Raw genomic sequence first — 14,488 nt, 5'->3', positions numbered from 1 at the left:
CTGATCTTAGTAGTATGGTTTTAAATCTCAGTTTCGGTCATGCCTCTGCTTAGGGGTCCCAGCAGCTGTGCCTCGGATTTAGTTTCATCCTTCTGAGAGCTGACGACAGCCTCTTCAGAAGTTGGAGTGAAGGCTAAGTGGCTTTACCTTTCTAAGTACTCTACCCACAGTGATTGCTGAAGAGCGGTTTAGTGTTCCTATGATAATTCTTACGATAGCAGGGATGCTCATGCTTGGAAGTGTTGAGCTTGTCGGCCTTGTAGATGGAGAATGTGTCAGGGCTCAGCTGGATCACTCTCATGTCTAAGAATAAATCCACACACTCATCAGGGGTATACAGAATTCTGCCAGGGCTGGTTTGGGTCTGTATCTGCCCTGGTTTGCTCTCACCGGCTTTGTATGATTTATTTATACTGTATTATCTCGTTCAGGGGTCTGTGAGAAGCTCTCTTTGAGTCATTAAGTACTGTAGGATATTAGGAAATTATGTTGTAAGCTGGTAGCTTCCTTGTCTGTCATTCTGTTATGAATTTTTTCATCATCTCAGCTTATGTTTTAGACATGGCAATGCTCACTGTTTGATTTCCTGATGATTGGCTCAAAACGATTTGTTCATTCATTCTTCTAGGGAAGGGGGGATATGTGTGTCCAGCAGTTTATTGGGGTCACTTTCATCCCGATAAGCATCCGCCTTCTCTGGAATCATGACATTTAATCATTCAAGAAAGCTGGATACCACTTACAACTGTAGACTGCCAGTGAGCTGAAGGAGGCTTTGGGCCACCTGCTGCCCAGCACTGCAGTTCTCAGTATTTAGACAGACCTATCAGTCCACTGCCAAATGCTGGTGTCGTATAGAGTCTCTTCTTACAGGCAGAACATGGTGTAACCTGACCAGGAACTCATGCCCAGCATGTTAACCCAGCAGGAATACACCAACAGTGTAAATACTGACAGCCCTCTTTTGACCATCACTGACTTCATGTTTCACCATTATTCTCAAAACATGAAGTAAAACTTAAGTTGCTGTTTGATGTGTATGTATTTGTATCTGTCAAGGTCTTAGAGGAATCTTTTTCTTAACCTTGATCTTATTTATCAAGGTGTTATGAGGACATGGTTCATTTTACCCTGCGGTGGCAAAGACTCATCATATGATTGAGATAGCACCTGATGAGGTTATTGTTTCTAAGAAGAGAATGTATGTCTAGGCAATTTTCTGAGGGCTTTAAGGTGTAAACTTATGAACTTGACACATAAATATTCACTTTGTTACTGTATTCCTTGGAAACCCACATTTCTCTTTTGGAAGAAATTCAACTCTGGAATTGAGCCTGAAGGATAGGGATCTTTTACAGCCTCCAGCGTACACAGCGTGGATCCCTTCAGGAAAAGGACCCCCCCACCCCTCCACTTCACTACCCATCCCTGCCCCCTCCCACATTTAAAGAACAAACAAGAATTTGCAAAGCCACAAATGCCTTTGCTTCACAAAAGTGATAACTGTGGTCATTTATTATTTGTCCTCCCAGGTGCTACCATTCTGAAACTCAAAACATCATCATTTATAGAAATTAGATGGGAAAAAAAAAAAACCCACGATTCTGTGACCCCCCCCCCCAGCTAATGAAATAGTTGCTGGGAAGGAAGATCAATGGATGCTGGAAGCTATAAGTGAAAGAAACTGATACTCGCCTAGTACTGACAGGGTGCTTGCTTAAGGCGAAACAGAAACAGCTTAACCCAGTGATCAAATTCAGCATCACTATTAATGGGACAGATGGCCTTAATGTACCATTAAGTACACAGCATCACCTATGAAGTATTCTTGCCAAAAGTGTTTAACCCAATTCTTATCAACTTTTAGATTTACCAGGGTTTTCAGGAAATACAGGGGATAGAGGAAAACAAGGGTACAGATAACATGATAGCACAAAACAGTTTTGTGGGGAGTCTTTTCAGGTCAAAGCTAGGAAAAATGGGGGTGAGAGGCGGGGGCGATTATTCTAGAAATAGAAGAGACTAAGGAAACTCAGCAAAATGCAATGCATGGTCCTTAATTGGATCCTGGCTTGAAGAAGTTACTAGATATAAAAATCACCTTTAAGATAATTGAAGAAAGCTCAGTGTGACCTGGATTTTAGATGATGTTTGGGGATTATATATTTTTCAGATGTAATTATGATTGTATAGGAAGCCATCTTTATGGTGAAATATTTATAGGTGAAATTGCATATCTGTAATTTTATTTTAAAATGATTCAGTAAAAAAATGTATGTATATATAGATAAAGATATAAAGTAAGTAAAAAAGTAAAATATAAATAGTATATCTCAGAGCAGATACTTTGGAGAATGTTTGGGTATGAAGGGTCGAAACTCTGTGTTTGCTTAATAAGGCATAGATTTTTGGTAATGTGTTAAAACCTCTTCTCTTTTCCTTCCCGTCTGTGGTATTGCCAGCTGTCGACCTGCTGGAGAAGATGCTTGTATTGGACTCAGATAAGAGAATTACAGCGGCGCAAGCCCTTGCGCATGCCTACTTTGCCCAGTACCACGATCCTGATGACGAGCCAGTGGCTGATCCTTACGACCAGTCTTTCGAAAGCAGGGACCTCCTTATAGACGAATGGAAAAGTAAGTCATAGCAGGATGAATATCTGTCTACCTTTTTGAGAACCTAGCTTTAAAAATCTTTCCTAGGTGAGCCACTAACCAAAAGCTGTGAGGGTGGGGGGAGTTTTTTCTGGTTGTATCCAACGCGTTAAAACTTGCAGTGGGGGTCTCTTCCGTGGAATGAGTGTGTTCCTCTGTTGTAGATGACGCCCCTCTGGACCTTTGAGATGCTTCTGTCTGGTCTGATTTTGTGCACAGCCCCTCACGTCTGCATAGAGCTTTGAGGTTCTCAGAATTTCTGCATTTATACTATCTCTTTGAGCTAAGTAGGGATTAGGGAATTTTTACAGCTTTGCAAACAACAGAACTTTATAAACAATGAAGAGCATTTATATCTTATCTCTTAGCTTAGACCTAGTTAAGGATACGGCCAGAAATGGAACCCAGGTCTCCTAGACCCAGTCTCATATTCTTTTCATAAAACACAAATCCAGAACTTGAGTTAAATCCCAAAGCCAGGATTATCTGTTGCTGTAGCATGTGGGGGACTTCCCTGGTGGCTCAGCTGGTAAAGGATCCGTCTGCAATGCGGGAGACGTGGGTTCAGTCCCTGGGTTGGGAAGATCCCCTGGAGAAGGGAAAGGCTACCCCCTCCGGTATTCTGGCCTGGAGAATTTCATGGACTGTATAGTCCATGGGGTCGCAAAGAGTCAGACACGACTGAACGACTTTTTACATTTCCCAAATAATTGGTTTGCTACTCTTAAGTATCTTCTCCAGAGAGCTTTAAAGAGGAGGCACTGGATGACCCCAAAATTGTTCTTTTATATGCATCCTTGAACTTTTGGGTCATCCCATGTTCACATACAAGCAATGAGGCCCGTTGAGCCAGTAGCCTGGACCGGGGGGAAAGGGTCTTGAGCTTAGAAGTTAGGGTGGCTTCCCAGCAAAGCGAATGTCTAAACTCTCACATCCTGCTTTTCCTTCCCGATTCCTAGGTCTGACCTACGACGAAGTCGTCAGCTTTGTGCCGCCACCCCTTGACCAAGAAGAGATGGAGTCTTGAGTGTCTGGTTTCTATTCTGTTGATCCCACTTCACTGTGAGGGGAAGGCCTTTTCAGAGAACTCTCAGAATATCTTTCAAGTGCCTCTTGTTGCAAAGATTTCCTCCGTGGTGGAAGGGGTGTGTGTGTGTGTGTGCGCGCGCGTGCGTGTGTGTGTGTGTCTGACTTTGTGGGAGGGTAAAACATGATGAGCAAACTATCACAGTGACTCTGTGTGGAGTGACAGATGCTCCGTGGTGGCCTCCGCTTGCTCTTGTTCGTGAGAGGCCGCGAGGCAGGCAAGAGCGGCCACCTTGTATGGTTTGTTAAAAGCAAAGTAAAAATACATTAAACATCCCAGACCCTGGTCATGCTTTTGCCATCTTGGCCTCTCCTGTGGCCCTGCCTTGATGCTGAGGGTCGGCTTTGGCCACATCCCACGGCGGCAGAGAGAGAAGGCTCACACCTCCTGACTGCTTCACATGGGTGCCGTCCCTCATTCTCTGTCAGCCGACAAGGACCAGCCGGCTCCTGTGCACTAGGCTGTGACTAACTTGCTCAGTGTGGTTCTCGGAACTCAACAGGTATACCTGAAACCATTAAATATGTTCGTGCCTTAAAAGGAGAGGAGAAAGTGTGGTTAAGAGAGTGCAGCAGATGAAGTTCTGAGCCAGGCAGGTAGTCAGGATGTCGGGTGGCCACGTGTGAACCCAGAGTAGCCAGGGCGCCTTCGGAGGCACCACGTGTGCGTGTGTGAGCATGCGTGTATGTACTTCCCTCTCTTCCTCCCTCACCCCGCCCCGCCCCCAGGTGTCGTTGCCATTCCTCTGCATACCCCGCCTTCAGTGCAGAGATTTCTTAACTACTGGCCTCAGTAGTCAGAACCTGGTTGCTGCTGTCAGTGTACCTCCTGTGTGCTCTTCATTCCTAGCAGAGTGACGATCTGTTTTGCACGTCTTGCTATTTGAGCATGCACAGCTGCTTGTCCTGTTCTCTTTGGGAGGCCCTGGTGCCAGGCAGGTTTGCCAGTGAAGACCTTACGGGTAGTTCCGAACCCGTGTCACCTCGGCTGATGCTAAGGGCAGGTGACATCATCCTCTTTTGAGCCCCCAGTACTATTTTGTGTTGAACACCAGTGATAACTCCAGGTGCTTTTGATGTGAAAACTATGAAGAAATGGAACAGATGGATGTATGGCATTTCCATTCTTGCCATCTGGTTTTCAACAAACTATTTTTGGGGAGCCGTCAACCAGGAAAGATCAGGGTTTGTCCCAGGAATATCTTAGACTTTGGAAAACAAGTCATTCTTTTCACTCCTAGTAACCAATGCTAAGACATGCTGAAAATCAAAGTGAAAAATAAAAGCTCATGAGGCCAGAAACTCCTTTTGCTATCTTTGTCTAAATATGATTAGTTTTTAAAAAGTGATGAGGTATCTTTTCCACCCTTCTTTGGAAAAGGGTCTTCTTGGCAGCTCAACATTGACTTCCTGGTCTTGGTTTGGGGAGAAATAAATTTTGTTTCAGAATTTTCTATATGGCAGGAATCCTTTGAGAATGTGATTCCTTTTGATGGGGAGAAAGGGCAAATTATTTTAATATTTTGTATTTTCAACTTTATAAAGATGAAATATCCTCAGGGGTGGAGAAGAGTTGCTTTCATAATTTTCTGAATTTCAGGCACCTTGTGATAGCATAAGGGCCCATATATTTAAGCCTTTTGTGAAAGAAGAAAGTGTAGATCCACCTCCAGTGTTGGCTGTGTGACAGAATCTCATATTTGGGCTGAGATGTTTCCATTTCTCACACAGCACTGCCTGCACTCCAGAGGGACAGGGTAGGACCCCCAAGTCAACTGGAGCAAGAAGGAAGGAGGCAGCTGATGGTGGTCACACCTCACCCAAGATCTGCCCCCTCTTTAAAGGAAAATGAACACAAAGTCCTCATCTCCTTTATATGCAGTTCAAATCCTCATGATCCACAGCAAGATGAACTTTATCAGCCATGTTTTGTTGTAAATGCTAGTGTGATTTCCTACAGAAATACTGCTCTGAATATTTTTTTTCATAAAGGTCTTTGCACATGAGACCATATACATGTTAAGAGGCTGAATGTGCCAGGAGCCCGGACTCAGCTGGAGGAGCCTGTGGAAGAAGAGCTCCTTGTTTTCTGAGCGCAGTGCTCCCATCTCCTGATTTCTCTGAACAGGAAACGAAAGAGAGAATGAAGGAAAATGCCGTCTTATTTGTATTCATGAACTTGGCTGTAATCAGTTATGCCATATAGGATGTCATACAATACCACTGGTTAAAATAAAGCCTATTTTTCAAATTTAGTGAGTTGCTCAAATTTATTGTATTTTCCTCTTGATTGTTATTGTTCAATGCACAATATAGCATTATATCAGTGGTCTTTCAGCTGCCGCCTGGCATATGTTTCTGACAGATCTTAATGTGACTCCTGTAAAATGTAGAAGACATCTATAGAGCTCCTTGTGCAGTTTATAGTGAAGCAGATCAGAGTCTTCAATGTGGGTGGGAAAAGCAAAGGACAAATAAACAAGATATCACACTACAGTCTACACTTGGGTGTCAGAGTGGCCTAGGACAGAGGTCAGCACACTGGGGCCCAGGGACCAAATCCAGTCTACCTACCACCTGTTGTGTAGCCCCCTAAAAGTGGGCTTTTTCCAGTTTTAAATGGTTGAAGTCAAAAGAAGAACAATATTTTTGTAGCATGTGAAAAATAATGTAAAACTCAAATTCCAGTGTCCATAAATAAAGCTGTATCACAACACAACCACACATTTGTTTATGTATTGTCTGCGGCTGCTTTTGTGCTACAACAGAGTTGAGTTGTGACAGAGACCGTATGGCCTACAGAGTCTATACACTGTTTACTCTGACTCTTGACAGAAGTTTGCTGACCCCGGCCTAGCATTTAAGTTTCCTCATCTGAAACATGACGTCTGTTTAAGTATGAGTTGTTCTCAGCTCTGACGTTCTCGGACTATCTGTACAGACTTACGCTTTTACTTAAAATTGTAGGGAGAAGTTTGGATGTGTACACTGTTTATAGGCGTCTGAGCAGATGTACATGGTGAGTCTTCTGTTGTATGGCCCTGGACCGTATTCTTCCAAACTACTGGATTGCATCGCAAGATCAGAGTCACGAGGTCTCACAGCTGTTCTCAGGGCCTGTGTTGTGGCGCTTCCTTTCTCAGTCCTCCAGGAATGCTGACGGGGGTCCCAGGGTGGGTCGTGAGGCCCAGCCAGTGAGGGTGTGAAGAGTGCAGCTGGGGGTTTCGTCCTGTGCTGTGTTGGTCCTTGACTGGCAGCTGGGAATAATGCCAGGGAGAAGAGGCAAACCAGGCACAGGCTCTAGTCCTCATTCTTAACTCCTCCCCCCGGTGACTTCTTAACGAGCTAAGAGAAAAAGGACTGCGTTTTCGCATGTGATTCATCAGTCCCTATAAGGAGCAGACCATTGTAGGAAGTATTTTGCCTTTCCGTACAAAATCAGTGCTGTGACACAGCCTTCCTCCTAGGTTGCTGAGAGCAGAGGGCCTGCTTAGCTCGGGGAGATGGCTGGCACCAGGAAAATTTCACCTAAAAGTGAATCCACTTAAAATGGGGACCAGAGTTTTATTGTATATGGTGGGGATTGGCAGGGGGCTGGGGAGAGGAAGTCTAATGGGGACTTTCATCATGAAAACTGAACAGAATTATAATAGCTTGTAATTTCAAAAATATTAGAGAATTACATTATTCTTTTTTGAGTGAAACCATGTTTAGCATCCTACAGTATTCTTCCCATCTCATTTTTGCAGCATAATCATAGAGGGAATTTTTTCCAAAATACATGAGATCTGGGACTTCCCTGGCAGTCCAGACGTTAAGACTCCACGCCCCCACTGTAGGGGGCACAAGTTCAGTTGCTGGAAAGGGAACTAAGATCCTTTACTCTGCTCAACAAGGCCAAAAAAAAAATCGAGATCTTCCTCAGTTTTCCTGTGGACCTCAATCTCTCGATAGCCACATTGTTCTTTTTTATAAGTGATCACCTTGGTGGTCACCTTATCCTCTCCCTTTACTGTTCCGCTGAGCCTGCCAGATCCCAGTTTCCAGTGGCTTTGCTTGAGATTTGAGCAGTTTTCTAGCATTATTCGTCAAGTTCATCAAATCCACTATTTGCAAACTTTGTAATTATTGCAGTTAATCTCTATTATGTTTGCTGTTTGTCATATGCTTACAATATGATCAATTAGAGACTCACAAAAAGACTAGGATGGGCACTCGTTGGCTTATCTCATGCAGCCCATACTGGACCGCGCCCAGGTCCCAGCCCCCTCCCCTGCTTCCTTATCATCTGGGATAGACACGCACCTCCACCCTCTGGAGAGGCAGGCCAGTGAAGGGCTACAGCGGCCACTTTGTTCTCCCCTTCAGGGCTTGCCACAGCTTCATGTCACTCCCCCACCCCGCCACCGCCCTCCCCCGTGGCATTGCTCTAAAGGCACAGTGCTTTCTGTCTCCTGGTCTTTGTAGGTGATAGTCCCTCTGCCTAGGACCCCCTGCCTTCTCCTTCCCTACTCCTCTGGGCTAACTTCCCTGTCACTCCCTCCATAAACCTTCCCTGAGCATCCCCAAGCTAGGACTAGGCGTGCCTTCTGTATGCTTTTTTGGTACTCATCTGCCTTGATCAGGGGTGGCACTGATCACACTGCTTTGCCATTGCCTGGTGTCTCTATCACCTGCTCAGGAGAAAAAAAAAACACGAAGCTTAAGGACACAGGCTCTGGAATCAGTCTGCCTGAGTTCAAATCCCACCCTCTCCTCGTGGTACAATCTGGGAAAATTATTTTTCTCTCTGAACTTACCTCACAGGGTCATTGTGAGGATTAAATGAGTTAAAGTATGTAAAACTCTTAGCATACAGTAAGTGCTCAATAAATGTTAGCTTAGGGCTGTATGTCCTTGAGGGCACAGATTCTTACACACTAGTGTAACCTCACATGGTACCTGACGTACAGTAGGCATCTCATCTTTATTGACTGAGTCAGTGAATGACTGTCATCTTTTAATCACTTGCAAATCATCTTGTCCTCTGTTTCCTGTTTTTAAAACTGCCAGTCCATAGAAGCAAAGACCATCCAAAGAAGAAAAACAAATACGTACAGACTATCTGCCCTAAGAAACCGTGCTGTATGGAAGTTCCCAGTTTAAGAGACATATTAGAGTTAGTTTCTGATTCTCTTGGCGTCATCTTGCTTGTCATTCAAGTTGGATGCATAGCAGCTTAATGAACTGGAACAATAATCCAAAGGTTATTGAAGATAACTGTTATTGAAGATGGCTGTTGTCCATGATCTAGATAATTTGTTTTCCCATCCATCTGCCACTTTAAAGCAGAAACAACAGGGGCAAAGTAGGGGAATTGGAAGTCCTTAGGGTATCTTGTACCCTCATTCAGCCATTCCACAAACAGCTTTTGGATAAGTTCCACGTATCAGGCACTGAGAACATGGGAAAAAATAAAAGTCAGATTCCTCTTGGAGTTGAGGTTCTAATGGGGTGTGAGCGTCATAAACCATGACTGTACTGCTTGCTTCCTTGGCATCGCAGAACAGAAGCCCTGAGCATCTGTTGCTTGTGGCCATTTCTGTGCCAGATGCAACCTTTGGTTACACCCTCCTGGTACTCAGCAGACAGGGAGTGGGATTTTCCTGAGGGAATCCTGGGCCAGTGTGTCCTCCTCGGGTGTTACCTTGACCTGATCAGCCGGCTCCACTAGCAGGGCTGCTGACCATGTGGCCATCTGTTTCTGGTTTGAGGTGTGACGTCATTGTACCCAGGCACGAAAGCCCATTCCCGTGCCGCCATTGCTCAGACGTGACCCATCGCATGCTCATGGCTCTGCCCGGTGACCGAGGTGGTGACTCTGTGATAATAGCTGCTGACAAGGTGCCTATGGTAGGGAGTGTCCCCATCTGAAGGCTGTCCTCCCCCCGCAGGCCCCACCCTGCTCCCTGCTCCACCCAGCCTCTCCCAGGCCTCCATGGGAGTCAGGTACCCACTCTACCATGTTCCTGTAACTTGCACCAAGCTTAACTAGTGTCAAGGCACCTACTCGGGTACTTTTCCTAACAACGTATTGTTCTTTCATGACACAGATAAAGCATGTTTATTGCTGAAAAGTTTTGAATGTAGCTATGGAACATCTATTGTCCCACTACCCGGAAATGATAGCTGTTGGCAGGTTGACGTAACTCCTAAAAGATGTTCCTGAATCTGTAAATGTATGTAACTTTTATAAAAACATGCTTACTATTCAGTCATCTGTGTCAACAGACGGTGTTGAAACAACTGGACCCCCTCCTTTGCTCCCTTTAGCCGCGATCACGTCCAGGCAAATCGAAGATTTAAATGGAGAAAGGTGTTTGAATCATATCCCAAGCCCAGAAGCTGTAAGGCAAAGGCTAATGAACTTGGTGACACCCAGTCTGGCAGGATGTAGTAAAGGTGGACGCTACCCATCCCTATGAGCCTGCATTCTGTGTGCATGCTAAGTGGCTTCAGTCATGTCCAACTCTTCTTGACCCTATAGACTAACCCAACAGGTTCCTCTGTCTATGGGATTCTCCAGGCAAGAATACTGGAGTTGGTTGCCATGCCTGCCTTCAGGGGATGGACCCAGGGATTGAACCCACATCTCTTATGTCTCCTGCATTTGCAGGCAGGTTCTTTACCACTAGCGCCTGGGAAGCCCATAAAGTGAAGTTGCTCAGTCGTGTCCGACTGTTCGCGACCCCATGGACTGTAGCCTACCAGGATTCTCCATCCATGGGATTTCCCAGGCAAGAATACTGGAGTGGGTTGCCATTTCCTTCTCCAGGGGATCTTCCCAACCCAGGGATCGAACCTGGTCTCCCACATTGTAGGCAGATGCTTTACTGTCTGAGCCTCCAGGGAGGTCCGGGGAGCCCATAGGTGCCCAGCAAAATTTGGTTGAATGGATTAAGGCTTTATAAAGCATTGCTGAGTAGATACTGAGGACAGAGAGAAACAAGACACTCATGCCCTCAAGAAACTTAGACTTTAACTTTGTTTGAAATAACCGACAATTCTAGTCTAGGCCTGCTGAGCCATGATCCTACGGGAGTCAGAGGAGGGAGAGGCCTGTGGGGAGGAGTGGCCAGCCCCAAGAAGTGCTACTGAGCCAGGCCTTGAGGCATGAGGGTCCTCTCCATCCTTGGCAAAGCAGAGGAATGGCATTCCAGAAGGGCAGCTCAAGCAGAGGTGTGGCGACAGAGATGAGTAAGATGTTTGTGAGACGGCTAGCACAGACGCTGTGAAGGATCCGATTAGCAAGAAAGGCAGGGCCCTGATGGGGGCAAGCCTTGTCCAACAGGCTAAGAACTTTAAATTTGATCCTGAAGGCAACTGGGAGCTAAGAGGGTGGGGAGTGACAAGGAGGCAAGGCTGCTCTAACCAGGAAGATTAGTCACAGCTGGTTCGCCTGTTACACCTGCTCAGCTCGGCTCTCAGGCTGTCTGGCTGGTGTGCCGTCCTGAGGCCAGCAAAGCTGGATCCCCAGCCCCCTGTGGGTTAGGAAGGACAAGGGTGGCCTCAGGGGAGGCCTGGCAGGGCCTGTGAGGCAGGGTAAAGGGGAGCAGCTGGTGGTTTGTACCCCAGGAGTCCCTTACTAATCCCTGTTGCCACATCTTTGCTGGAGCTGCTCATGGTGGCTCATGGGAGCTGATTTTATGTCTCTCTTCTCAATTCTGTGTTCAGTGACGTCAGGTCGGTAGTGTGAACTTGGCCACGGAGGAGGTATTTACACCGCCAAGATTGACAAGCACTAGGCATCGGTGCTCCCATCCCCCAACGCTGATTGTCCCACACACCACTGGCTGTTTCCTTCTGGAAGTCAAGGGGATTCCGTTATTAGATTTGGAGAAGGGTAGGAAGCGAGATTCTTTTGTTTTTTGGCCACACTGCGTGGCACATGGGATCTTAGTTCCCTGACCAGGGATTGAACCCCTGCCTCCTGTGGTGGAAGCATAGATTCCTAACCACTGGAGTGCCAGGGAAGTCCCTGGAGATTCTTGTTTCAGGAAGCCAAATGGAGTCTTTAGAAAAATTAGTGTCTACCAAATAATAGAGCCGCCATCAGGAGGAATAAATTCAGATTCCCTAATAAGCAAAGGGTGACTCTTTACGGGCACCATCCAATGCTGCTGAGCACGGTGCTTACTAGCACTGACTGCAGTGAGACTCCTGAGTTTGAATCCTGGCTCTGCTATTTATTTACTAGCTGCGTGACCTTGGGCAAGTCACTTCACCTCTCTCTGCCTCATGTTTGTCATATGTAAAATAAAGGAAATTATTATCCCATTTCATAGGGATCTTGAGAGAAATGAGTTACATGTACATAAGCTCTTTGAACAATTTCTGGCAAATAATTAGTGCTCCAGCAAAAACATTTTTTTTAATACATAAAACAGAAAGATAAGTATTCAGAGAGGCAGTGTGACTTACTAAAGGTCACACAGTAAGTCAGAGGCAGAGCTAGGATCAGAGTCCAAGCCTCTGCCATAGCCGAGAGCCTGACTAGTCTTGCCTGGATTTCTTTGACTCTGACAAATGCCGTGGGGATGGTCCGTATGTCCTGGGGTTGGATATTTACATTGAGAGGGTGGAGCAGGCTGACCCAGTGACCTCTGTTCTGGAAGGGCAGGTTGTTGAGATGTACTCCGGGTGTACAACCACCCCTGCCCGGGGCGGGTCACACCAGAGCCGAGGCTGCACAGTGACCCCATTACCAAAGTTCAGCAGGTCATCGGAGCCACGACTGCCCCAGGCATAAAGATGAGTTTAGCCAACTTACCCATTACAAACGAGACAGAGATGTATGGTAATGACAGTAGCTCCCGGTTATAAAGCCCCTACAATGCACCTGCCATTCAGTGTATGCAGGGCACTGCTCTAGGAACTTGGGATTCAGCAACAAACAAAGCATAAAATTCTGACTCTTGTAGACCTGACATTTATAAGGATGTATATATAAGACAAATAATGGGCTTCCCTGGTGGCTCAGACAGTAAAGACTGCCTGCAGTGTGGGAGACCCGGGTTCAATCCCTGGGTTGGGAACCTACTCCAGTATTCTTTTTTTCTTTTTCTTTTTTTTTTTAACCCTCTGGTATTCTTGCCTCAAGAATTCCATGGACAGAGGAGCCTGGCAGGCTACAGTTTATGGGGTCACAAACAGTTGGACACGACTGAGCGACTGACACTTTCACTTTTCACACAACATGTAAGATAGAGGCTTGAAAGAAACTGAGGCCGGGAGAGACAGCAGGGGTATGGCTTGTGATGGGTCAGGGGGGCCTCTCAGAGGAGGCCCTGAATGATGGGAGGGAACACCAGGCAGAGGCCTGCAACCCGGCATCCCCAGGCTCATTAAACCCCCCAGCCGGGTTGGTGTCGCTCTCCTACTGGACTGATGAGGAAGTTCAGAGACATGCATTCAGCTGCTCAAGGTCACACAGCTCTATGCGTTGGCATGAGATTCAAACCCAGCTCTGCCTCCCAGTCCTCATCTACTCCCCACTGGTTCGGGAGAGTACAAGTCCACCCAAGAATGTGCGTGTCACAAAGCCTGGGGGCGTGGGGGAGAGCAGCTGGGGTCCTAGGGTGAGCAGGTCTGTGGTTCACTGGGGACCACTTCTTTGAAAAGGTGAGTTTAGAGCTGGTCTTTAAAAGACCGGGAAGGAAGAGCAACTTCAAAGGGTGGAGGGTTTGGCTTATCCAGAACCTCAGTGGGAGCAGTGAGGGCCGTAGACAGGGAGGGGCCCACTTTGGAATGAAGTTGGCGTGCAAATTCTTGGGCAGAGGAGAGGTCCCCAAGTTCGGGTTGTGCACCCTGGTTCCTAATCTAGTGCCTTTCACCACCACACGGGGATCCAGCCTTGCACATGTAGCGTGACACACCAGGGCCTCGCCTCAGGGAACGAGGGCAGAACAGTGAACTCGCAGGGAGTCTGACCGACAGAGCCCGCACCCTGGCTGCCTCCCGGGAGACAGACGCCAAGCATCTTCCCCCACATTGCTCCCTCAGGTCCGCCCTTTGGGTCTTCACACCACGACCCCTCACCGCCTCTGGTACCCACAAGAGACGAAACTATGTTTCATCCTTCACTAAATCTTTACGGTAAGTCCTCTACATATAAATGAGTTCCATTATGAGAGTCCAACCCAAGTTAGCTAGCTGCCCAACTAACACAACTGCAGAAAGAAAAGAAAGAGAAATCACTCAATCATGTCCAACACTTTGCAACCCCATGGACTGAAGCTGACCAGGCTCCTCCATCCCTGGGATTTTCCAGACAAGAATACTGGAGTGGGTTGCCATTTCCTTTTCCAGGGGATCTTCTTGACCTGGGAGTTGAACCTAGGTCTCCCAAATTGCAGGCAGACTCCTTATCGTCTGAGCCACCAGGGAAACCCAATTTCAGGGCAAGCTGCAATTTCACTCATGCCTGAGGTGACGGGACGCACGTTTCCATCTTGGAAAGATTGCAACTTGAAGGTTCGCATGTAGGGGACTTACTGTACTGAGCATCTGCTGGGGGCCAGGATGGTGCTGGGGGCTCAGCAGTGACCAAGACATTATCCTTGCCCTCACAGAGCCATTTTTCCAGTGGGGGAGATGGACACCTCACGGAGGACAATGCAGGTGAGTTGAAAGTGATGGTTCGGTGGTTTGGACTCTGTTCTTCCACTGCAGGGGGCCCAAGTTTGATCTCTGGTCTGGGAAATAAGGGG

The 14,488-nt window shown here is 46.8% G+C and overlaps 1 protein-coding gene across 3 annotated transcripts in view; it reads left to right on the top strand.

Annotated features, from left to right (window-relative positions):
• MAPK14 (mitogen-activated protein kinase 14) overlaps nucleotides 1–6,441 on the top strand; it is a 73,453-nt gene extending 67,012 nt beyond the window's left edge. The window contains exons 11-13 of one of the 3 annotated variants that reach the window (XR_008200105.1): nucleotides 2,463–2,636; nucleotides 2,819–2,900; nucleotides 3,614–6,441. Coding sequence is in view for 2 of the 3 variants with exons in the window: in XM_052647787.1 (XP_052503747.1) it covers nucleotides 2,463–2,636; nucleotides 3,614–3,681 (242 nt within the window). In the remaining variant the exon portion in view is untranslated. The remainder of the gene's footprint in view (nucleotides 1–2,462; nucleotides 2,637–2,818; nucleotides 2,901–3,613) is intronic. The other 2 variants (XM_052647787.1, XM_052647786.1) reach the window with 2 other exon arrangements.
• The last annotated feature ends 8,047 nt before the right edge of the window (nucleotides 6,442–14,488 follow it).

Source organism: Budorcas taxicolor, chromosome 11 (assembly GCF_023091745.1).
Source record: "Budorcas taxicolor isolate Tak-1 chromosome 11, Takin1.1, whole genome shotgun sequence".
NCBI classification, from domain to species: domain Eukaryota; kingdom Metazoa; phylum Chordata; class Mammalia; order Artiodactyla; family Bovidae; genus Budorcas; species Budorcas taxicolor.
Note: the sequence above shows the minus strand (reverse complement) of the source record. Positions and strands in the feature narration are given on the sequence as shown.